Source organism: Cynocephalus volans, chromosome X, assembly GCF_027409185.1.
Source record: "Cynocephalus volans isolate mCynVol1 chromosome X, mCynVol1.pri, whole genome shotgun sequence".
NCBI lineage: Eukaryota > Metazoa > Chordata > Mammalia > Dermoptera > Cynocephalidae > Cynocephalus > Cynocephalus volans.
In genome coordinates, this window is record NC_084478.1 from 30,973,879 (window position 1) to 30,999,068 (window position 25,190).

The 25,190-nt window shown below is 37.7% G+C and overlaps 2 protein-coding genes across 2 annotated transcripts in view; both read left to right on the top strand.

Annotated features, from left to right (window-relative positions):
• Positions 1–25,190, top strand: part of MBTPS2 (membrane bound transcription factor peptidase, site 2) — a 45,746-nt gene that overhangs the window by 7,751 nt on the left and 12,805 nt on the right. The window contains exons 4-7 of the mRNA XM_063083408.1: positions 2,739–2,842; positions 4,585–4,712; positions 20,396–20,514; positions 22,842–23,022. Of these exons, the coding sequence (XP_062939478.1) occupies positions 2,739–2,842; positions 4,585–4,712; positions 20,396–20,514; positions 22,842–23,022 (532 nt within the window). The remainder of the gene's footprint in view (positions 1–2,738; positions 2,843–4,584; positions 4,713–20,395; positions 20,515–22,841; positions 23,023–25,190) is intronic.
• On the top strand, positions 10,250–11,404 carry YY2 (YY2 transcription factor). Its single transcript, XM_063083677.1, has one exon. The coding sequence runs from the start codon at positions 10,250–10,252 to the stop codon at positions 11,402–11,404; it is 1,155 nt and encodes a 384-aa protein (XP_062939747.1).

Below are 25,190 nucleotides of genomic sequence, written 5' to 3' on the forward strand. Positions count from 1 at the left end.
AAGGACACTTGGAATTAATGGAATTTAGAAAATGATTCAAGCAGCATTGTTTGAATCTCTTCAGTTTCTAAAGAAGGCTTAAAAAGTAAAATTCCTCTATTGTGCCTAAAAATTCCAGTTGAATTAAAACTAAAACTTGAAATCATAAAAGACCTTGAAAGAAAAAAAAGAGTCTTATTGTTTATATGAACACAGAATGAGGAAGTCATACACATAAAACCAAGGGCAGAAGCCATGAATTTTTTTTTAATGTAGCATTGCCATCTTTACTTTTATTTATTTCTTATTTTTTAAAGACTTTTTTAGAGCAGTTTTAGGTTCACAGCGACAGTGAGAGGAAGTACAGAAGTTTCCCATACACCTCCCACCCCCACACATGTGTAGCCTCCCTTATTATCAACATCCCCACCAGAGTGGTACATTTGTTAAAACTGATGAACCTACACTGACAGTCCTTACCACCTAGACTCCATAGTTTACATTAGGGTTTACTCTTGGTGTTGTAGGTAAGCATGGATATTGATAAATTTGACTACCTAAAATTTTTTGTATATCAAAAACTAAAAGCAAAATAAAGGGCAAACAAACTGGGGAATACATTTGTGACATGTAGTAAAAAGGGCTGATACTGATATTTGAAGTCATCTTACAGATCAGTAAGAAAAAGATGAACACTTTAGGAGAAAAAGCAAGTCATGAGTAGGCAACTCACAAAAGAACAAAAACTGGTCAAAAGTAGGGGGAAAGTTCAGTTTTACTAATGAGCAAAGAAATGTAAATCAGGTTGCAGATTTGAATAAAATGAGCTTGCTCATAGTTATGGAAGGGTCTCCTTTTGGAGAGCAGTTTGATAATCTATCAAAAGCCTTTAAATTTTGTGTAATATGCCCGCAGAGCCTGAGCCCTTAACAACTATGTTCTTTAAGAATTTATCCCTCCTTGGGCCAGCCAGTTAGCTCGGTTGGTTAGTGTGTGGTGCTGATAACACCAATTTCCAGGGTTGGATCTCTGTATTGGCCAGCTGCCAAAACAAACAAACAAAAAAAGAATTTATTCCCCCATAGTATTTGGGTGTGTGTATCCAAATATCTCATTATTTATAAGAGCAGAAACTTTTAATACAATTAAATGCCCAATACTACATTCCACAGAATACAGTGTAGCTATTAAAAATCATGTTAAACCAGAAAATACTCATGGGAAGATGTCGGTGATACTGCTAAGTGAGAGGGCAGATTTTAAAGCCATATTTATAGAAAAGTATAATTTTTTAAAGTATGTGTACATAAAGAGAGTAGAAGGACACGTGTCAAAACATTGAGAATGGTTTTTGCTTTTGTGTTTGGGAAGTGGGCTTCTATTTTTCTTTGAGTTTTCCAGTTTTTCTGCTTTAAACATTTTATTTTTTATTTTATTTTTATTATGAATCAATATATTAGAGATTTATATGTAATACACACACACATAAAAATTATAAACACATTTTATAATTAATAAAAAATAATAATGAAGGAACTTCCTCGATAAGGATACCTTTTGGGTCCCAACTCCTGGACTGTGAGAAGTAGATGCTCAGTATGTAAATTGTATTCATGAGCCTGGTGTGCCTCACTTAACTTAATTTATAGAATCTCTCCTTAACAGAAGACATAACTCAGGAGTGATTATTTATCTTATTAGAAAACTCTTGGCTATCCGGGCCGGCCCATGGCTCACTCGGGAGAGTGTGGTGCTGATAACACCAAGGCCACAGGTTCAGATCCCTATGTAGGGATGGCCGGTCAGCTCACTTGGGAGAGCGTGGTGCTGACAACACCAAGTCAAGCGTTAAGATCCCCTTACCGGTCATCTTTAAAAAAAAAAAAAAAAAGAAAGAAAGGAAACTCTTGGCTATCTAAAAGAAATTTACTGTTCAGCCCTTACAATAGGAAACTTCCCTTGCGTATTTAACGATGTATATAACATGTACAAAATCTTAGGAGCACGTGATTGCAAGACTACTCCTGCTTATGTCCTTAACATGTCTGTGTTACAAATGCCTTAATTTCTGTGTCAAATTTCAATTTTTAATATAGTGCGTATCTTTCTGATACTATTTTTGTGCCCAATGTAATGGACAAACTGATGGGATAGAAGGAATGAAGGGCATGGTGCTCCCACATTGATCAGGCACTTTATTACACCAGCTTTCACTACCAACTCTCCTATAACTTGAGAATATTAAAATGAAAGTCACTGGTTTGGGGGTGGAGGGAGTATCCTATATTACTCAACGTAAGTATTTGGAACCTTGCAGTAACAATTCAGAGGAAGGACTAGGAATTTTAACAAGAATTCCAAAGGCAGGAATCCAGCCCTTGAGGGGGGATCAGCTGCTGCTTCCTTCACTGTCACTCTGCATTCCTTGGCACTTTGACAGGCTCCCTCATTCTTTCCCATGATGAAGGCTTCAGGAAGCTAGTTTCAACTTTTTAACCTGATGTTTCCTGTTCTTTTTAGATTGATGTGGTGCTTCTTCCAGAGAAACTGCCTAGTTCAAAAAACTGAGTGGTATTTTTGCTTTTATTATGATAGAAATGAAGAAGTGAACCATTGATAGTCATGGTACTTTTAGTTTACAGAACATTCAGCTTGGAGGTTTAAGCTTTAATTCAGAGCAAACGTCATGTCTCTTGGTGCCCAAGTGGGGCTCTCTTCACTACCACTGATAATTACTGCCATGTTGTGTCTATGAACAGGTTCCTGGTATAAATTTACCCGTCAACCAACTGACCTATTTCTTCGCTGCAGTCCTCATTAGTGGTGTTGTACATGAAATTGGACATGGGATAGCAGCTATTAGGTAATGATATTTACCTTTTTCTTTCTACTATATGCAAAGAAGCTTTTCATTTAGGAGGGTTTATTGCTAAAATCTGCTATATTTGATACTACATTTGATTCATTATTCTTTCTGTGGATATTGCCCAGTACATATCCATCACTTCTAATTTTGAGGTAGCTTCTCTTTTATAGAGATTAATATATTGATGAACATGCTCAATTATCCATGTGCTTATCTGTAATCTGGGTCTTTCTCTCCTTTGCCTTTTGCTAGTATGGTTATATCCTCACAATGCTTTAAGGCTTTTCAACCAATCCTGAAAGCTAGTCTTTCTCTTCATCATTGGGCTGGAACGCTAAACACTGTACTCAAAACCTGCCCACCTTAATACTTTCTTTGGCTTATCATCTGAAATAATTTTCTGCTTCTGCTCATGGCCTCTGCTGGCTAGAGCTAGAAAACTGAAAGCACTGGTTTTAACAAATATCATAGCCTATCTAGAAACCTAAGTGGAAGGTAAGAAGAGGATGAGACTTGGGACTTGCTTTGAATATCATGCCCTGCTGTTGGTTTTGATTACCCAAATGTATCATTGTAATTATACCTGAGCATTTAAAAGCCTCCTAAACTTATAAAATCATGATGGGGAGAGGGCGTGTCACAACTCTCCTGCCACCCCCACTGATAATTACTGCCATAATCAGCAAGCATGCTGATGGTAATGTGTTTTATCCTTTGGGTGCGTGGACCAGAGAAAAGGTTAGAGAAAATTTAATCACTTATTACTTTTCAGTTGCTTATGAACAAGAGTCTATTGACTGGCAGTAAACCATCATCTTAACAGAGCATATACTGTTACACAGGTGTGTGCAGTAGCAGTTTAAAGGAGCAGCTACCTTTTTTTTTTAATTTCTTCCACCTTTGCTTTCACATTTTTAGCTTTGCAGCCTTTACAAATAGAAGCATCATTATTAACAGTTTAATAATATACAATATGTTTGTGAAATAACATAATTTTAGGGTAAATTTTTTATAAAATCTCAACTGCCAAGAAAAAACAAATTGTACAGTTGTTTTATATAAGAGCTGTTTGGTCTTGTGAGACTATGAAATGTAATGTTCATTTTTAGAAAATGAAGTGATAAAAAATAGTTACCTTAAGGACAATCAGCATTATGCAATTTTAAACATACTTATTTTAACATTAGCTCAACAGGAATACACTTAAATAAATCTCCACCATTGTTTATAAAAGCTAAGACAAATAAGTATATAGGTAATATACTTAAATTATATATTCTCCTGTGTCCTTCTCAAAAAATAGTTCAGAGTAAATAATAAAAATATTTTTCATTTAGTTTCTCATAGAATTATTATCCAATTTTACATATGTGACTCATTTCTGTTATTTACTCAGCATATTGGTTTCTAAAAATTTTGAAGTTGAAAGTCTATTTCAGAATGCCCTATTTTACAAAATTTAATTTCATAGATAACCAAATCTGTACACTGTTATAGAATTATGATTATATACGAGGGTACTTCAAAAAGTTCGTGGAAAAATAGAATTAAAAGATAATATGAATCTTTCCATGAACTTTTTGAAGTACCCTCGTATAGATAGAATGTTTTTGGCTGTCCAGAGAAACTTTGTTTTTTAAGCAAGAATTTTAATAACAGTGAGAAGTTCTATATAGTATTAATTTGACAAATGCAGTAGAATTAGTAAATTAATTACTTTTTCTTATGTGATTTCTTAGGGAACAAGTTCGATTTAATGGCTTTGGGATTTTTCTCTTCATTATTTATCCTGGAGCATTTGTTGATCTGTTCACCACTCATTTGCAACTTATATCACCAGTCCAGCAGCTGAGGATATTTTGTGCAGGTAACAAGACTTAATTTTTTTTTTTTTTTTTTAATGTTCATGTGTGGTTTTGGTTTTCTATGGTTAGTGGTTTTATGGAAAGTACTCACATCACAAATGACATCTAATCTTTTGGTTAATAACTTTAATTTATAAGACTCCCTAAAAAGTAGTACAGTAAAATAATTTACATTCCTGTTTCTTCTTTAAAACCAACTGAAAACAACACAAATTATTAAAAAGTAAAAAAGAGTAAAACTTTATTTTTACTGAAGTTAAGAAATGGCCACAGTGTGAAACCACAAACTTTGAAGAATATCAACTCAGCTGAAACATAGTGAAATTTGCATAAAATCAAGAGAGAACATGAAGAATCAACCAAGAGATAAATCAAGAGAATTCAGGAATGGAGAAGAGATGGTATGTGAGGATGGGTGGTGAACTCTGGTACTGTCAGAGTTCAATCAAAAAAACAATCACTCAGAAGAAATTCTGGGAAACACATTTCCATCTGAGCTTAATTGACACAAGACAAATCCATCACAACCCTCCATCTCTTTAAATGGAATAACAGGCTAAGCAAGTGTGGATTAGAATTCTTAAACAGACTGTGAATATAGTAGAACTAACAAAAAAAGTTGATGGTGGGAAAAGTAAAAACAGGAAGTCTAAGTACTAATCCTCAACATCATAGTGAAGAGAGCCTACCTGAAGTTGATAAATCAGGAAATAGAGGCTTAAGTGTATCACTTAAGATTATAAATGTAAACATTACAAGATCTAAAAACACACACAAACCTTTTTGTTATCAGAGTGGAAGCATGAAACACAGATGAAAGAAAACAGACCTTATATTAAATGATATAAAATAAAGTAAGATTTAAGACCAAAACATGTCTATTTTGTCAATAAATAAAAGTGAGATAAGCTCACCTATTATAAGAAAAATGCCCTTAGTTTCAATTAAAATTCCAAATTTGTGCTGTATAAATGAAATCCACCTAAAACACTACTCAAAAAGATTGAAGGTAAAATGATGAGAACATGCCATGCAAATGTGAACAGAAAATAAGACTAAAAGGATTAAGTTAGACATAGGGTTCAAAACTGTAAGAAATTCTGTTTCTTTATAAATTAGCTAGTTTTAGGGCTGGCTGGTTAGCTCAGTTGGTAAGAGTACAGCCTTAGAACACCAAGGTCACGGGTTCGGATCCCTGTACAGGCCTGCTGCCAATAAATAAATAAATAAGCCAGTTTCAGATATTCTGTTATGAGCAACAGAAAACTGATTAATACAGTAAGAGTAGGAACCTAAGTAAAAACTACCTGAAATTTAGAAATTTATTTTAATCAGACCTGGATCAATTTCATTCAAAGCCATAATTGCAATATAATCTAAAAATGATGAAAATGAAATCATTTTACTGTGGCAATATGTAAACTTTTGCTAAAAGGAAAATTCACTGCCCTGGGCAGTTACTGTGCAATTAGAAATGGAAATAAATCAGTTAAGTATTCAACTTAAGAAGTGCAAAAAGAACTACAAAATAATTAAGAAATGATGAAGTAATTAGTAAGGAGATAGGCAGAAAATAATAAATTAGAAAAAAAGAAAAATAGAACTGTTAAATCCAAGAGTCTTTGAAGAAATAAAAGATTAGTTAAACAATGGGAGAAAGCATCTATTGACAGAATTAGCAGTCAGATTGGGGAATAACAACTGATACAGAGAAAACTGAAACAATTTTAAATGTTCTTTGTTCATCTCTGCAAAAACATTTCAAAACCTGGATAAATACTAGGGTACTTCAAAACATTCATGGAAAAATAGAACTAAAATATAAATCTTTCCATGAACTTTTTTTTTAATGTTATTTTTTTACATTCTATGATGTTGTTGCAGAGCAGTTGGGAGGGAAGGGGAGGGGAGAAAGGGGAAGAAAATGTGATGTAAGAAGGAGGAAGGAGGAGGGGTGTGATTGAGGCCTGTGGCACCCCCACATTCCCACAGGGGAGACCAGGGGGCTTACAGTGGTGACTTGGTCATTGCTAGGCTGGATGCAGATTTCAGGGTGGTGTGGCAAAAGCCCTCCTCTCCCACCTCCCCAGTTCAGGAACCCAGGGCCCTTCTTGCTGCAGCTTGTTGGTCGTCACTGGGCTGGTTGCTCGTGTTGTGGGGGGACCGTGACGAAGACCCTCAACCCCCCACCACCCCAGCTTGGGAGAGCCCAGGGCGCTTCCTGCAGCAGCTCAGTGGTTGTGGCTGGGGTGATTTGTGCTTGTTGGGAGGGTGTGGCCAAGGCCTTTGGCTCCCACCCTCAGGACTGGTTGCAGGTGTCAGGGCATGACTGAAGCCCCCAGCCCTCCCCTCATTCTGGTTTGGTAGTGCAGGGGACTTCAAGTCCTTCTAGGTGTTACAGGTGTTCTTTGGTGAAATGAGACCTTTACTAGTTAATATCAAACTTTGTCTCTGGTTGTGGGTACTTTGTTTTTTCTTTCAGTTCTGTGTTGTATTATTTGCTGTTCCCACCACTCAAACTCTGTGCTGGAACTAATTTGTTGTCCTTTGCTTACTTCTAAAATGGGGGAACTTCCTGTGAGGACCAGTACTTGAGCTCTGTGGTTGAGCTAAATTGCTGCTTTGCTGCTGATTCCCTAAGGAAGGCTTTTTGTGCAGCTCAGGTTTTAATAGTTCACTTTATAGGTACTTCTGGTTCTAGTGAAATCTGGTGCACCTGAGTTGTGTAGAAACACTGTTCTGGTGTTCTGGGCCTGAGTCTTTTCATCAAACTGCACCCCATGCAATTCTGTATTCCTGACCAATCTCCTCTGAGTGGTCCTGTGCTGATTGGGGGCAGATCAGCTGTCCTTGCTGTGCCCCAGTGTTCCCCCAATGGGCCTGTCTCCCCCACTGCCCATGCTCCAAACACTTCCCATGGGATGGGCCATGCACGGTCCCTTGCGATGACTCACCAGCCTCTGAGTGGCTCCTTTTTTTTCAGTTGTGGCTCCTTGGTCCAATGTGGGTCCCTGGGAACCCCATTAGTGGTATTGCTGGCCTGGGGGCCACCAAGGCCCTCTTCTCCCCTGCCACCTCCAAGCAACTTCATCTGAAAGGCACAGCTGTGGCTTTTGCTGGCTCCTGCTCCATGTGTTCAGCAGCTCCAGCCTGGAAATGGCCGGTATTCAAAATGGTCAAAGGAGTTTTTTCTTTCTCTCATTGTGGCTTCTCCCACCTTCACGCACTCCGTAGATATCTCCTCCTCTTCCCCTAAGCTCTGGCAGCCCCAGCTTGGCTGTTGTTGCTTTTTCATAATTATAAATTGGTTGATTTGTAGGAGAGAGTGACACTGGGGACTATCTATTCCACCATCTTGACTGGAAGTCTCAGCCAAGTGCACCCAGAGATGCAGCCTAAACAGCAGGCAGGAGTGCTGGGGGCAGGAGCGGGTAAACGGCAAAGCCTGCACCCCCAGATCACAGACTGATTTTTCACAGAGGGTCTTTAGGTAGGGGATTCAGGGCTGCTCACATATCAGATTCAGGTGATCATCTGCTAAAACCTGATCTGCTTCCCAGCAGGAGCTCATAGCTCCTGCTCCCCCATGGAAGGAGAAAAAGACCAGAAACAGACCTCCTAGGAGCTAGGAGCTATTGAACTCATTGTTTGTGTAACTGTCTTCACACAGCTACAGCTGGGCAGGCTGTATTAGTCCTATTTCACACATAGCCTAGGGTCCCAGAGCTAGTACAGTGCACAGCCTAGTTTCTAATTCACGTGTGTATGGGATGAGGGGAGGGTCCTGCCCATCTACTATTCAAAGTGGTGTTGGATTTATTATGTGAACAATTTTCTTCTATTTCAACCTGTCAATATTGAACTTTTAAAATGATTTCGAAAAGTTACAAAAATAATTCATGTTTGTCATAAAGATTTGAGGCATTATTGAAATGTGTGAAGTAAACTGAAAACGCAGGTCTTCTTTCATCCATGTCTCCTTTTAGATTTTTTCCATGTGCATACTCACGTATAAATTCACATGTGAATTTAAATCTTGTTATTGTCCTCTTTGTTCTGATAGAACAGGATTAAACTAGACTACAGTTGTTCTAAAACTTACATCCTTGACAATAAATAAAATCTACAGAATTCTTTTTAATGGCTGCATAGCATTTCATAGCATGAGTTGATTAGCTGGAAAGAGGCAATTTTCTTAAATTTGGTTTTGAGAGTTAGATCTCAAATGGGGATGCTGTCAGATTTCAAAGTTGGTCTATGTGGGGGTGGCAAGCTGTAAAGATAATTGAGCTTTGCAGATTTTGATACAGCAAGAGCACATTACAGTCTTCCCCACTTACCAGTTATTTTCTCAATGCCACTTGAAAATAAAAATAGCTGAAATCAACCCCAGAAGGTATAGGAAAAAAATCTAAATAGGCCAATAATTACAAAGGGAGAAATTAAGAAAATTGATGAAGAATGCCCCTGAAAGTTTGATAGGTGGAATTCTTTCAAATCTTGAAAAAAAAGATTTTTCTTTCGAATTACAATTTATTTTTTTATTTTTTATTTTTCTGACCGGTAAGGGGATCACAACCCTACGCACAGTGTGGTCTGCACCACGCTCAGCCAGTGAGCGCACAGGCCATCCCTACCTATGTAGGATCCGAACCCACGGCCTCGACGCTACCAGCACCACACTCTCCCAAGTGAGCCACCAGGCCAGCCCTCGAATTCCAATTTAGTATAAACTTTCCAGGCAACAGAGAAGGAAACCAAGATTTTTTAAATTTTTTTAAAGCGATACAACATCTGGTAAAGCCCCCCTCCCAAAAAAAAAAAAAAAAAAAAACCTACCGACACGCGGGCTATCTCAAGAATACAAAGATGGTTCAACATTAGGAAATCTGTTTTAATGCAAATATTTTTTGCTATTAGGGAAAAAAGTTCTTCATCTCAGAGGATACTGAGACAGTATTTAACAAAATTCAGCATTCATTAATGGTAAAAAAAAAAAAAAAAAAAAAAATCCCCAGTAAAAGGAGGAAAAGCTGGATACTTCATAATGGTATAACACTTAGAGGCATTCCTATTAAAGGACAAAACAATCCCACTATCAGCTACTACTGATACTATTTTAAGTGTTGGTCTGTAAATATAGTTCAATGAAATTAAATGCGACAAAATGTATAAATGTTAGAAAGTAGGCTTTTTTTTCCTACAGATATTGAGGTATTGTTTTATGCCTGGGGGGTAGGGTGGGCAAGAAAATCAACTGAAATGAAATACAGAAAGATTCAGTAAAGAGCCTGGTTACTAAATTAATATTCAATGAACAGTAGCTGGGCGGGGCTGCAAGAGAGCTAACGTGGGCACGTTGGCACGGGAATGCGCGCCCACGCTTGCAAGACGTCCTGAAGCGCATGCGCCTGGTGCACCGAGAAGCACCCGCGTCTTCCGCCTCAGCCTTCCTGTGGAGCTTGTCCCTCGTGCTCCACATTTCTTCTCCACAGCCTTCGGGTCAGCTACCAGCTGCCAGGTAGCCAATCTCTCAGCCATGGCCTCAAACGATGCTTTCTACGTCTCCACGGAAAACTCGGAGGCTCCGGCAGACATCAGCCAGCTGCACGAGATCAGTGTGGAGAAGGTTCCTGAGGTGACCGGGCAGATGGAATCCATCCAGTTCCATGATGTCGGCGACAGTTGGGTCCACGGTGGCCACCTCCAGCTGCCTATGATCATGATGCAGCCGCTCGTCCCCAGCAACGGGAACCGCGGAGACCATGACCAAGAATTAATCATGGTGCAGATGCAAGAGGAGGTGGTGTGCTCCTCCGACTCAGACAACCAGGCCAGTAATTCTGCGGACCAGATATTCATCCCATCGGGTGAGGAAGACATGTACTTCCAGCAGGTCCTGGCCTCTCTCTCCGCGGCCTCATCGACCTACAGCCACAGCGAGAGGCGCGGCGACGAGAATTGGCCCGGTGACGAGAATTGGCCCGGTGACGAGAATTGGCCCAATGAAGAGAATTGGTCTGACGAGACTAACAGCGTCTCCGGCCTGGGCAGCAAGAAAAAAGAGCGGGAGAAGGTGCCGATCAAAACCCTGAAGGGTGAGTGCTCCGTCACCGTGCGGTCCCCTTCCAAGAAAAATGATGTGGAAACCGTTCTATGTTCTGAGACCATGGTCAAAGGACAGACTAAGAACTCTCCTGATTATTATGAGTACATAACAGGGAAGAAGCTTCCTCCTGAAGGGATTCCTGGCGTTGACCTCCATGATCCCAAGCAGCTGGCAGACTTTATTCGAATAAAGCCCAGAAAACCCAAAGAAGATACTCCCAGAACGGTACCTTGCCTTCAGCATGACTGCACCAAGATGTTCAAGAATAACTCTGCTATGAGGAAGCACCTGCACACCCACGGGCCCAGAGTGCACGTCTGTGCAGAATGTGGCAGAGCTTTTGTGGAGAATTCGAAGCTCAAACGACATCAGTTGGTGCATACCGGAGAGAGGCCTTTTCAGTGCTCATTCGAAGGCTGCGGGAAATGCTTTTCCCTGGAGTTCAACTTGCGCACACATATTCGAATCCATACCGGCGACAAGCCCTTCGTGTGCCCCTTCGATGGCTGCGATAAGAAGTTCGCTCAGTCAACCAACCTGAAATCGCATGTTTTCACACATATCAAGAACAAAAACAGCAAGTGAGAAGAGAAGAGTTTCCTCAAACTCAGGGAGTATCTTTCAATGTGTGCTCGGGAAAAAATATGCGTCTCCTTTGTGTGTTGTTTCTAGGAAAGAGTTTTTAAAAATGAATCCTACATGTATATTTGAGTTATGTTTTGATAAGTTAGTAAAAATAAAAAGTTAAAAAGTAAATCTATATAAGTTAATATTGCTAAGATGCCCTGTCTTGTTCTGTAATCTGTGTCAAGTTTGGTCCCAACAGGACTTCTCATCAAAAAACAGCTCTTTCTGCTCCTGTGTTAAAAGGGACTTTTCACATTATTATGAAGTTCGCTTATTGCTTGCAATTTTTAGAAAATGTATTTTAAAAATGCTAATGTTTATATTTTAAGGAATATGCTTAGTAATTCTATGGTTTTTCTGGAGGTTGATAATTTTGCTTGCGAAAGATTTTCTTTAAAAGAATGAACAGTTATATGCATACATATTTTCCTGCTAAAAAGAAAGTTATATAGGTTTTGTTTCCTGTCTTAATTTTGGTTGTATTCTTTGATGTTAACATTTTGCATAACTATCTTTAGCTATATTGAATTATAGAGTATTAAACATTAAATGATGTAATAGTAGCAGTCAATTTAAGCCTATTTTAGTCGTTTTATTTTCCCAAATATACTACCAGATGCTATTGTTTACTGTAATTTCTTTGCCTGTTGAGAGTAGTCCTCAGTTGTAGAATGTATTGTGTATACATTGACTTTTAAAACTTGATGCGTACATCTCGTGTAATAATGCAAAAATAAAATACCTGTTTTAAAGGCAGAAAAAGAAATCTTGGCTACATAAATAAATACAAAATCTAGAAAATAAAAGGGGGAGGGTGCTACCGGCATCAGTTGGGTAGAGGCGGTAAATGCTGCTAAACAGCCTGCAATGCACAGGACAGTCCCTCACAACAGAATTATCTGGCCAAAATGCCAATAGTGCCATAGTTAAGAAGCCCTGGGCCAGCTCTGTGGCTCACTCGGGAGAGTGCCACGCTGGTAGCACCGAGGCTGCGGGTTCAGACCCTATTTAGGGATGGCCATTGCTCTCACTGGCTGAGCGTGGTGCAGACCACACCGTGCCGAGGGTTGCGATCCCCTTACCGGTCAAAAAAAAAAAAAGAAACCCTACTCCAGAGAAAGTAAAAGTTGTAACAGAGATTCCAGAGGTATACTTACAAACAAATCATTAATGGACAAGAGGTTTTTATGAAGGAAATGTGTGTGTTACACCACCCTCACTGCCACGTAGCTGTCACGGGCAAATCCAGAATTTAGAGAGGTGATCCAGTACCAGTTGCATGCCTGACTAGAAGTAGGAGACTACCCAGGGAGTCAAGGAATCAGTGCTGCCCTGTGCCCCCACCTTTGTTCATTTGTTTATGCCTTGTTTCTGTGACTAGCCACTAGTGGGGGGGGGGTTACAGCAGTATTCTAAATTGTTTTCCCCAAATTCCAGTGCATCAAAGAATTAGAGGTTTTTTCGGTATTAATTTTGTTAAGGAAGGTATGAAAGCAATACAGAAAAACACAGGTCAGTGTGTTTTACAGTCGTGAAGTGTGAGAGGCTTAATATAAAGGAGCCATTTGACCACACCAAAATTTATTTTTGTTATTTTATTGTTGACCACACCAAAATTTAAAATGTCTGTATCAGCAAAACTACAAGTCAAACAAACTGGAATAAGAAAATTATAATACTTGTTACAAAGGTACAAATTCCTCAGTGTATATAAGTAATACATGCAAATTAGTTTTAAAAAAAATTTAAGATATCCCAGTCAAAAAATTAGCAAAGATGTAGCATGCAGGTAGAAATAGGCAGCTCCCAAGACAATGGAATTTCACTTTTCACCCAGCAGATTGGCAAAGGCTAAAGTTATGATAGCATCCAGTGTTGTTCAGAGGGTGGGAAACATGTCAATTCTGAGAACATAATGCAAAGTCATTGGAGGTCAGTTTTAATGCACATATTTTTTGACCCAACAATTCCATTTCTAGGTAATTTTCCATACACTCACTGATACATAACAATATAAGGAAAGCTGTTTATTGCAGTATTGTATGAAAAGGTTAAAACAGCCCTACTAAGTAATCATTAGTAGGGAACCTTACAACTTGATTTGTTAATTAATATGGATTACTCTGTAGTGAAATAGGATAGATATGAATGTGCAGGTATGGAAAAATGTTCAAAATAAAGCAAAATATAGCATAATAAATTTTATACCATTGGTATTTTTAGAAGGTGTATCTGTGTATATTAGAAAAAATAATTTACGGGCCGGCCCCGTGGCTCACTCGGGAGAGTGCGGTGCTGGTAGCCTGAGGCCGCGGTTTCGGATTCTATATAGGGATGGCCGGTGCGCTCACTGAGGCACGGTGCAGACAACACTGTGCCAAGGGTTGTGATCCCCTTACCGGTCAAAAAAGAAAAAAAATAATTTACCTGATAAGTCCTGGACCAGATTTACTCTGGGTATTTCTGAAATTTTACAACTTACAACACTTTTTTAAAAAGGAACATTTTACAATGTGAATATGGTACATGGGACGTGTGTTTGCTAAGTAGCTGCTCTAATAGCTAGGAATAACAGTGGCTTAAACTCTGATAAAACATTCCAAATGTAAGTAGTTCAGCGTTGCTATGATAATTTTGCGATTTGGAGAACTCAGGCTCTTTTGGTTTTGTTAGCTCTGCTGTTCCCAATATGCAGCTTCTGTGTCGTGGACTGAGTCCAGCATCATCATAGCATTCCAGTCAGTAGGACAGGGTTGTCCCCATCACTTCCACTCACATCCTGGTGTTAGTAGTGCCTCCACCTTGCCCTGTGAGAAGTACTGCAATAGAAAAAGGGAAGACTAGGTATGGGAGGAGGGTTACCTAGTGGTGTGCTAGTGGATATTTACCACCTGGCTCTAGAGGGTAGGGTGGGGAGCTCTGATAGTGGCATTTGCCTCTGTGGTGTAAATGCTCCCACCATGGCCAGTTTCAAGCTGCCATCCTGCAGTCCCTGAGAGAGGAATTGAGAAGAGATGCACATGGTTGGCTCTAGCAAGCTGGTAAGAGCAGGCTGCAGCACACCACTGGATTCATATAACCATCTGTACCATAGGATAGGATAGAAGATGTTAAGAAAAAAATGAGCTTAAAAACATAGTTGTATACAACTATGTCTTGAAAAGCCTTGTATTGTGTGTTTGTGTGTGTATGTACCCAGACACACAAGAAGCATCTCAGCCTACAACTACACGTCACACTCATTCTTCAGTTATTGAAGTGAAACTATTTGTTTAGTGGGTAATCATCTTTAAAATCCCTTAAAACTATTCTTAAATATAAAATATCTTTTAAAAGCTACTGGAAAACTTACTGGTTTATACTCTTGAATAAATGATTGCATATATATCGTATACATGCTGGTGTGGGCAGAGAAAATTTCTGGAGGGTTAAATGGCAAATAACAGGTTTACTGTTGAGGCTGGTGTTTAAGAAATGGTATTTAGGGAAAGTAACATTTTATTACTTTCTCCTATACTGTTTGGATTTTTTTATAGTCAACATAAATTTTTTAGTAATTTTTTTAAAAGCCAATTAAACATTTTTTAATTCACTTCATATTAGGGTTAAAATGAGCTAAGTGGGATTTTTTTTTTTTTTTTTTTTTTTTGGTCCTTAGAATTGGCACCTAATGTCCAGAACCAGGACCAGAGAAGGTTATATGTCCCCACCAATAATTGGGTCCACACAACCACTCAGAGCTTATTACCTGGCATAAAATTAACTAGTCCTGCCATCCCAAACATTACCTAGTGTATCACTTTCTCATCCCCAGTTGTGAGTTAGCTTAGTAGAGAATTGAGTGGCTTTGCCCTGCCATCTGTCCCAGGCAAAAAAAAGCAGGTGAGGTTGGGGTGGGGAGGAGATGCTCATCTTGCCCTGAAACCAAGAAAGGGCAAATTCAAAGATTTGGCTGGTTCGCTCAGTTGGTTAGAGTACAGCCTTGTAACCCCAAGGTCACAAGTTCGGATCCCCAAACCAACCAGGCACCAAGAAAAAAAAAAAAACCACAAAGATTTGGAATTGTCTATGAGAAGAAAAGATTAGTATCTCAGTCCCTAAAAGATTAGTATCTCATTGCTGAGCTGTGAGCTCACCCTGCTGCTACCATCAAAGTGGAAGAGAGCATGGGAAACCTTGCATGTTCCCTGAAGTTTGGGAATATACGTAAATTGCCTATTTAGAGAGAGTTACAGATACATGTACACCCACTGCCTAATTTATTGGTTTTAAATTTAGGGGCATATAATTTCATTGCCTCTAAAATGTCTTCCCACTTACCTGTAAAAAATCCAGGATGTCATTTATGTTAGGGTACTGAAGAATACCTAAATATAGTTTTATAATGTTACTTTTAAAGAGTTGTATGTGTAATACCTATATATATACACACACACACATATATATGTATACGTGTGTGTGTGTGTGTGTGTGTGTGTGTGTGTGTGTGTGTGTGTGTGTGTGTGTGTGTGTGGCTGACCAGTATGAGGATTCGAACCATAACCTTGGTGTTATAAGGCTGCTCTCTTTTTTTTTTTTTTTTAATGAGTATTAAAGGATTTATTTTTATTTATTTATTTATTTTAATTTTATTTTGTCGATACACATTGTGGCTGATTATTGCTCCCCATCACCAAAACCTCCCTCCCTTCTCCCTCCCCTCCTCCCCCCCAACAATGTCCTTTCTGTTTGCTTGTCGTATCATCTTCAAGTAATTGTGGTTGTGATATCTTCCTTCCCCCCCCCAGTTTTGTGTGTGTGTGTGTGTGTGTGAATTTATAAATTATTTAGCTCCCACCAATAAGTGAGAACATGTGGTATTTCTCTTTCTGTGCCTGACTTGTTTCACTTAATATAATTCTCTCAAGGTCCATCCACGTTGTTGCAAATGGCAGTATTTCATTCGTTTTTATAGCTGAGTAGTATTCCATTGTGTAGATGTACCACATTTTCCGTATCCACTCATCTGATGATGGACATTTGGGCTGGTTCCAACTCTTGGCTATTGTAAAGAGTGCTGCGATGAACATTGGGGAACAGGTATACCTTCGACTTGATGATTTCCATTCCTCTGGGTATATTCCCAACAGTGGGATAGCTGGGTCGTATGGTAGATCTATCTGCAGTTGTTTGAGGAACCTCCATACCATTTTCCATAGAGGCTGCACCATTTTGCAGTCCCACCAACAATGTATGAGAGTTCCTTTTTCTCCGCAACCTCGCCAGCTTTTATCGTTCAGAGTCTTTTGGATTTTAGCCATCCTAACTGGGGTTAGATGGTATCTCAATGTGGTTTTGATTTGCATTTCCCGGATGCTGAGTGATGTTGAGCATTTTTTCATATGTCTGTTGGCCATTTGTATATCTTCCTTAGAGAAATGCCTACTTAGCTCTTTTGCCCATTTTTTAATTGGGTTGCTTGTTTTCTTCTTGTAAAGTTGTTTGAGTTCCTTATATATTCTGGATATTAATCCTTTGTCAGATGTATATTTTGCAAATATTTTCTCCCACTCTGTTGGTTGTCTTTTAACTCTGCTAATTGTTTCTTTTGCTGTGCAGAAGCTTTTTAGTTTGATATAATCCCATTTGTTTATTTTTCCTTTGGTTGCCCATGCTTTTGGGGTCGTATTCATGAAGTCTGTGCCCAGTCCTATTTCCTGAAGTGTTTCTCCTATGTTTTCTTTAAGAAGTTTTATTGTTTCAGGGTGTATATTTAAATCCTTAATCCATTTTGAGTTGATTTTAGTATACGGTGAGAGGTATGGATCTAGTTTCATTCTCCTGCATATGGATATCCAGTTATCCCAGCATAAGGCTGCTCTCTAACCAGCTGAGCTAACCAGCCAGCCCTGATAGGTATTGTTTTTAAAACAATGAAACGCATACTGATTTTAAAAATGAAAAGCCAGTAGCCATCTGTCTGAAATTTGGTGGGGAAGAACAAGAGAAAAGATGAGATGGCATACTTCATGAGCACGTTGTAAATGAAGGTGTTTAAATTTTGAATTAAAGTATAAAGAATTTTTAGAAGGGGGATTAAACAATACCTGCTATTTGATCCCAAATGAAGAGTAGATTGCTTAAAAAAAAAAAATTATCTTTGCTTTGTTGCTAAAAATCCCTTTAAATAGTGAAGATCAAATTTGACCATTCTGGCTCCATACTTAAGTTTTAAAAATCTTTCTTAAATATTGAGAATCCTGTTCTTTATATCAGCCAGGTGTAAGTTTATTTGGGAATAAATAAAAAGCCCAAATTGCAGAAATGCAGTTTGCAGAAATGATGCATGAATATAGTAAGCTGTAGCCTTGCCCAAGTGATAGCTTATATTCTTTCAGATGTAACTTCTGTGGGTGATTCAAGGAATAATGATGTGAGTTGTTAATTTACCTATGAAGTTATCTGATGACCTGCAAATCACGTCTGTGTGCTTAGAGAATTGAGATAGTTGTGTTTTCTTTTTTATTTCCAAGCTGTACTTAGCACAAGTAGGGCTTGATTGAGGTAAACTTTAGCCCTTTTTAATAATAATTACCAGCTTCCAGGCTAGGGGTACCTTGCTGCCTTGATCATAGCCATAGGTTTTCTTCTCCCTTGACCCATGACATCATTCTTAAATCCTGAATCACCCACAGTCAGATTTTTCTACTCTTGCCCCAGTCTCACTGCTTAGTGAAACTGGAATAAAATTGGCCCTCAGTTCCATCTAAGCCCTACTGTTGCTTGGTTATTCTTTTATTGAAATCATGAAGAAAGCAAGAGAAGGCATGCCATCATAACTATTTAACATTTTTCTAGAAGTTCTAGCCACTGCTATAAGAGCTGGAAAAAATGAGGTGTGAATTTTGAAGGAGATAAATGATTACTATTAGCAAATAACAGAAAATCCAAGAATGGGCCAAACCGTGGCTCACTTGGGAGAGTGTGGCGCTGGGAGCACCAAGGCCGCAGATTCAGATCCTATATAGGGATGGCCGGTGCGCTCACTGGCTGAGCGCGGTGCAGATGACACCAAGCCAAGGGTTACGATCCCCATCCCCTTACCAGTCACAAAAAAAAAAAAAGAAAAGCCAAGAACAATTTAAAGACTAAGCAATCCAAAATGGAAATTTCAGTTTGGTGGGCGATTACAAAGTAAGTATACAAAAATGAGTGTAGTGTTCCCATGTATCCGATACAACCAGATAGTGTAAGGAGAAGAAAAGATTCCATTCAGAAGGTAATATGACATATAAAAAATCAGAAATTAACATTTTGCAAGAAAAGTATAAGGCCTATATAGAGAAAACTACAAATCTTTAGCAAGAGATATAAAAGATTTGAATAAATGGAGAGATGCCATGCTCCTATGTCAAAAATGTAAAGTTGTGGATTTACCCCTAGTTATTGCAGTCATTAATTATGACATTAGAAATCCTAGTTCGGGGCCGACCCCATGGCTCACTCGGGAGAGTGCGGCACTGGGAGCGCAGCGGCGCTCCTGCCGCGGGTTCGGATCCTATATAGGACTGGCTGGTGCGCTCACTGGCTGAGTGCGGTGCGGGAGACACCAAGCCAAGGGTTATGTTCCCCTTACCAGTCGCAGAAAGGACAAAAAAAAAAAAAAAAAAAGAAATCCTAGTTTGATGGGGCTGGCCCATGGCTCACTTGGGAGAGCGTGGTACTGACAACACCAAGTCAAGGGTTAAGATCCCCTTACTGGACATCTTTAAAAAAAAAAAAAAGAAAAGAAAAGAAAATCCTAGTTTGAATAATATTTAGTGATAGTCTAACTGTGACATTAGAAATCCTAATTTGGATATTTGGTGGTTGTTAAAATCATTCTCAAATTTGTCAGAAACAATAAAGGGGAAATAACCAAAATGAATAAAGTGAAATAAATTAACAAGAAAATATTTGCTTATTAAATACTGAAATATTATTACTACCAGTAATTACAACTGCTTTATTGTCACTGGAACAGACTGACCACTGGAAAAGAATGGAAAATCCAGAAGCAAACCAAAGAATATATGAAAATGCATTGTACATTAAAAGTAGCATTTAGTGGGGAAAGAATGCATTACTCAGTAATAATTGGCTAAACACTTCAGTAAAATTAGTTATACAGGATTTGTAAATCGCACCCTACACAAAAATAAACTCCAAATGGTAAATGACTTAAATATAAAAATAAAACTATTTAAGACCATTCTCTTTCACAAAAGAAGTAATTGCGCGTAATATTAGGGGTGGGAAAGTCTTCCTTTGAACAGCTGCAGGGGTTGAATATATGATGGAAAAGATGGGTTGATTAGACCACATAATTTTAGTGTTTTTTTTAAAGAAAGACACGGTTGCTTTATGATTTGTTGCTTTCCAGTCTGTGTCATTATGTAAGATACGTACTCTTTGTTCTGCTAATATTACTCTCCATAATAGTTTAATTCTTAAAACCATCTCATTTTCCAAATGCTATTTGGGTTTCCATACTCCAGCAAGAATTTTTTTTTATTTCATCTTAACTTTTATTTGAATATATGTGAGGTTTCTTTGTTTGTTTTTCTTTTTGTTTCTTTTTTCTTTAAGATATGTGAGATTTCTTTCAAAGATCACAAGTATGTTTAAATTAGTGATGTACACATTTTATGAAAAAAGGGTATAGTTTTTAGAAGATATTAGTTCTATTCGTATTAAATCGTATTAGCATGTGGTCTTCCTAATGTGGTATTAGCATGCTCATTTTAGATTTCAGTGTCTGAAGTAAAGTTGACCTCTAACTGAACATCTGTCTGCTGTAGATGTCTCGTGCCTCACAGCTTCTTCTGGTCACTTTATTAATTTATCAGAATCCCTAGGTGTTCTGAAGTCCAACTACCTTTATCATTCCTGCCCCTGCTTGACATTATTGCTTTTTTTCTCTCTTTTCAGGTATCTGGCATAATTTCGTCCTTGCATTATTGGGTATTTTAGCTCTTGTTCTCCTCCCGGTAATTCTCTTGCCATTTTACTACACTGGAGTTGGGGTGCTTATCACTGAAGTTGCTGAGGTAAATTTTAGTGGATTTCTTGGGGCTTGTGTGTGTGTGTGTGTGTGTGTGTGTGTGTGTGTGTGTGTGTGTGTGCGCGCGTGAGAGAGAGAGAGAGAGAAAAGAAAGGCAGTTTAATTTAAAAAAATATCTGTATGTCTGTATAGCAGGAAATTATCCTGCCATCCCACCTCTACCCCAAAAACCCCCAGGTGCAAGAGAAAATAATCATAATTACTTTGACAATGTATTTTAAATACTCACAGTTTTAAATTGACAGTGTCATTAAATTGCCCAAACTTAGATCTATTTTGTTTTTATTAAAATATGCCATTTTTAATACCTTATAGATTCATTCATAAATGCTTACATTTTAAGAATGGATTAAAACACAACATACAAATGAAAAAAAAGTCAATAAGCATTTTCCAAAGAATAAGACCTAGTTTAGGGCAAAACCATGACTTATCAGCTAGGATGTGCCTAACCTACTCATTTGTGAAGGAATGAAGAAGAGAGCTACTCTGAAGAGGAGCACAACAGGTTCAAAACCCACATCTATCTGACTGGTCCATTTTTGATTAAAAACATTGTCCTTAAATGGGCTTTGATCCATGTTTGGAAACACCAGAACCTGTTAGGTAGTGTGTATAGGCAAAAATACTTAGTTCTGCGTCTTGACACTTTGAACATTAAGGTAAAAGAATACGGGTATTTAAAAATGCAAACTGCAAAGTACATTTGAATCAATCAGAACTTTTTCTTAAAAGTGAAAAATAACTTTTTTTTTTCAAGTGTGTACCATGGTCTTTTATTTATATGATGAACACAAAAATATTAATCTATGGATATAAAAATCAGAAATAAAGGTTCAGAGAGACTCAAGACACTAAGCCTAATCACGAGCCCTCAGCAACCCATTAACAAAGTTAGCCATAATCGTACCTTAACTCATTCTTCTGGGGAAAATAAGAAGAAAACTTCTAAATCTTAGAGTTCTAGAGAGTCTCTTCCTTAAGCCCTTCCTACTTGGTGCTTCTTTAACCAGAAGTTGTTATGTAATACTTAGCATTTAGCATCAGGAACTTTTATTCCAGTTCTCCTCATATACCGAGTGCTCAGTTTCTTCTGAAGAAATTACCGTATACGTTCAAATCTAACAAATAATGTTGTGAAAAACACTAGCTTTTTTTTTTTTTTTTTTGGTGGCTGGCCAGGAAGGGGATCCAAACCCTTGACCTTAGTGTTGTTATAACACCATGCACTAACAAACTGAGCTAACCGGCCAGTCTACATTGGCTTTTTTAAAAATACCATGAAAATTGTTTTTGTTCTGAGTTACTAAGACAGGATCAAGATTTTCTACCTGTAGTTTGTTGATAAAATGCATCATTTACTCTTATTGTTTATTCTTATATCTCTGCTTTTGAGTCAAATGTCTTCAATCCTAAAAAGAACCATGAAACCTAGGCTATCCAGCCAGAACATTTTGTAGGAGTTTAAGTTAATGTCTTCAACTCTGTATTTCACTCTTTTAGACAGTAACTACTATAATGGCATCAAATCTTCTATTCAGACATTGGGAAGAGCAAAATCACCTTTATGAGCAATTGGCTTACATATTTACTGGGCTGATGATATTGTCTGCAGATTTGAGACTGTGTTTATATAAGGACTTGTCTTGTAGTTTTGTCCACTGAGGATATAGAAAAGTGAAGGCAGTCTAATGACTACATTCACAATTTTTTTTTTTTTTTTTTTTTTTTTTTGCAGCTGACCAGTATGGATGGGGATCTGAACCCTTGACCTTGATGTTATAACACCATGCTCTAACCAACTGAGCTAACTGGCCAGCCTGCAAAGACTTTTAATTAGCAGTGAAGGAAAAACTTTGTCATTTTAATATTAACAGTCAGCAAGTGGATTTTTTTTTTTTTTTTTTTAAAGATGACCAGTAAGGGGATCTTAACCCTTGACTTGGTGTTGTCAGCACCACGCTCACCCGGTGAGCAAACCGGCCATCCGTATATGGGATTCGAACCCATGGCCTTGGTGTTATCAGCACCACACTCTCCCGAGTGAGCCACAGGCCGGCCCAGCAAGTGGATTTTCTTTTCAGTTGTGAAAAATTCAAAGTGTTGGAGAATTGGGAAGAGCAACTATAATTGTTGTGTTTTATTTTGTTAATTTTCTAGAACTGTATGTTTTAGGTTCAAAGCTGAATTATTTTCTGCGTTATTCAAAATAGTCTACGTAATTAATTCAGTGTCTAACTATTATTTGCTCAGATTAATCATAGCTTGTCTTCATACATTATCTGATTTGGGTTTGCTCTCTCTCTTCCCAAGGACTCACCTGCCATTGGACCCAGAGGCCTTTTTGTGGGAGACCTTGTCACCCATCTACAGGATTGTCCTGTTACTAATGTGCAAGATTGGAATGAATGTCTAGATACCATTGCCTATGAGCCCCAAATTGGTTACTGTATAAGTGCATCAACTTTACAGCAGTTAAGCTTCCCAGTTAGAGGTGTGTATATTTCCTCAGTATAATATAATGCTTCAAGCACCAGGACCTGCCATTCACTAATCCTTACACCATGTCTCTAGATTTATTTTGTTCTAATTTTTTTAATGCAAATCAGTAAGGTAAATAGTTCCAAACTAATACACATTTTTCTTGGTAAGTTGGATACTAATAGGAGTATGTATGTTTCCTTTATTACATATTGTTGTTGAACTTCTAAATACTTTTATAATATTATATTTGACTTTCAGTACTCTAGTATCTAATTCTTTCTACTTACAAAAAACTTGTGTTAAATCAGCATTCAAGCTCAACCATAACCAACTAACTAAATTCTAGTAATTATATACCCTCAATATAATATTATCTTTATGCATGTGTGTGTAGATATATAATAGTATCTTAATTTATTCTTCTATAATAAAAAGTTAATAATACAAGTAGCAAGCAATTCTCCTTTCCATGAGCTTATGTCAGAACAGATAAACAACTGATAGTTAACAACCAAATAGATAAAATCAAAGCATAAGCATTCTATATTAACATATTGTTAGCCCAACACAGGTATGTAATAAGAAAAGATTAAAAGAAATGAAAAAAATTTGGCAAACACAATCCCCACCTGAGATTTACTCTTTTGGCTGAAATATACCTAAACTTAAATAGTTGTAATGGTAGCTGTGTAGACTATGGCATGCCCAAAACTATTTGGGGTGGAGTTACGTTATGTATTTTATGTGGCAGACATCCAGAGGAAGTTATCTTGGCTTCTGAAAATACCCCGTGAAGTCAGATATGTTGTTCTGGTCAGCCGGTGACAGGCCTATACCAAGTTTCTTCTCAGAACCGACTGAACTTATTTTGAGTTCTTTCAGCTCTGAAAAATCAGCCTCCCAACTCTATACAAAATTGTGGGGAATCAAATTATTGAAAGTGTTGGAAAATACAAATTACCTTTACATAAGTGAAGAAATGCCCTGGATACTTGGCCACATCTACTGGTGCAGGGAAATGTGATTAATAATCAAGAATAATTTTACTAAAGTACTATGTTCAAGGGCAAAGTAGTAAGAACTAATTTTTAAAAATTTTTTCAAATTTAGTCTCCTTATGTATAACCCATTTTTTATTATAAAAAAATGTTTAAACACATAAAAGTCAAGAGAATAGTAAAAATGAGCCCTTGTGTATCCTTCTCCCAGCTTCAGCAATTATCAAAATTTTGCCAGTTTTTTCATCTAAGCAACCCATTTAGGGGGTAAAATTTTAGAGAACATCCCAGGCATTCTATCATTTCATTCATAAACTTTAGCCTGTCTTTAATAGATGATGACTCTTTAAACATGACCACAATACCGTTATCACACTTAACAAAATGAGCAATAATAATTCCTGATATTTAGTTTTCCTAGCGTTTTTTATAGATAGCTTATTTGAATGATGTGCTTTCTAGATCTCTTTTAATTTATAACAATTCCCCAACTGTTTTTTGAAATGCCATTTCTTTGTTGGAGAAACTGAGTCATTTGTTTTGTCAAATTTCCCATATTCTAGATTTTTCTGGTTGTATCTTACTCTCTTCATGTCACTAATGTGTTCAGATGTCTCCCAGTTTCCTATAAATTGCTAATTAGGTCTAGAGGCTTGATTAGATTCAGGATTCATTTTGGCTTTTTTGGCAAAAATACCTTATAGGTATTGTTCGGTAATTCCTATTGCACCATATAAGGAGATGCCTAGTGTCTGGTCATGTTAAAGTTGTTCAGTGGGCCAACCTGATTGTTTAAGATTGAAATATTTGTAAATTTTCCCTATTCTCAAGAGTCACTTGCCATCTTCCAAAACTTTTCAGATGACAGAAGGGTTGTATGTTATCTGCAATGTGTTCTTCTTTAAGAGAAATAATCCATTATTTCACATTTCTTGAGCCCTTTTCATTTTCCTCTACTTTCTCTAAATTTGATGTAATCTATATTGAATCACAAAAGCCAAAGTGACACATTAATCAAAGCTCTCTCCAATAGGATTGTTTTATTTAAGATGTCTGCATTTTCAGATGTTTAGGGTTTTGTCCTTTTCCTATCAGGCAGAATGTAAATGAAAATTTTCCCTGAAATACTGTGAAACTCTTTCCTTATTGATTTTTTGAGTATTTCAATATTATGGGTCAC

Bases quoted from the DNA above. Each gene is read 5' to 3' on its own strand.
- YY2 (XM_063083677.1), top strand. From the start codon at position 10,250: ATGGCCTCAAACGATGCTTTCTACGTCTCCACGGAAAACTCGGAGGCT.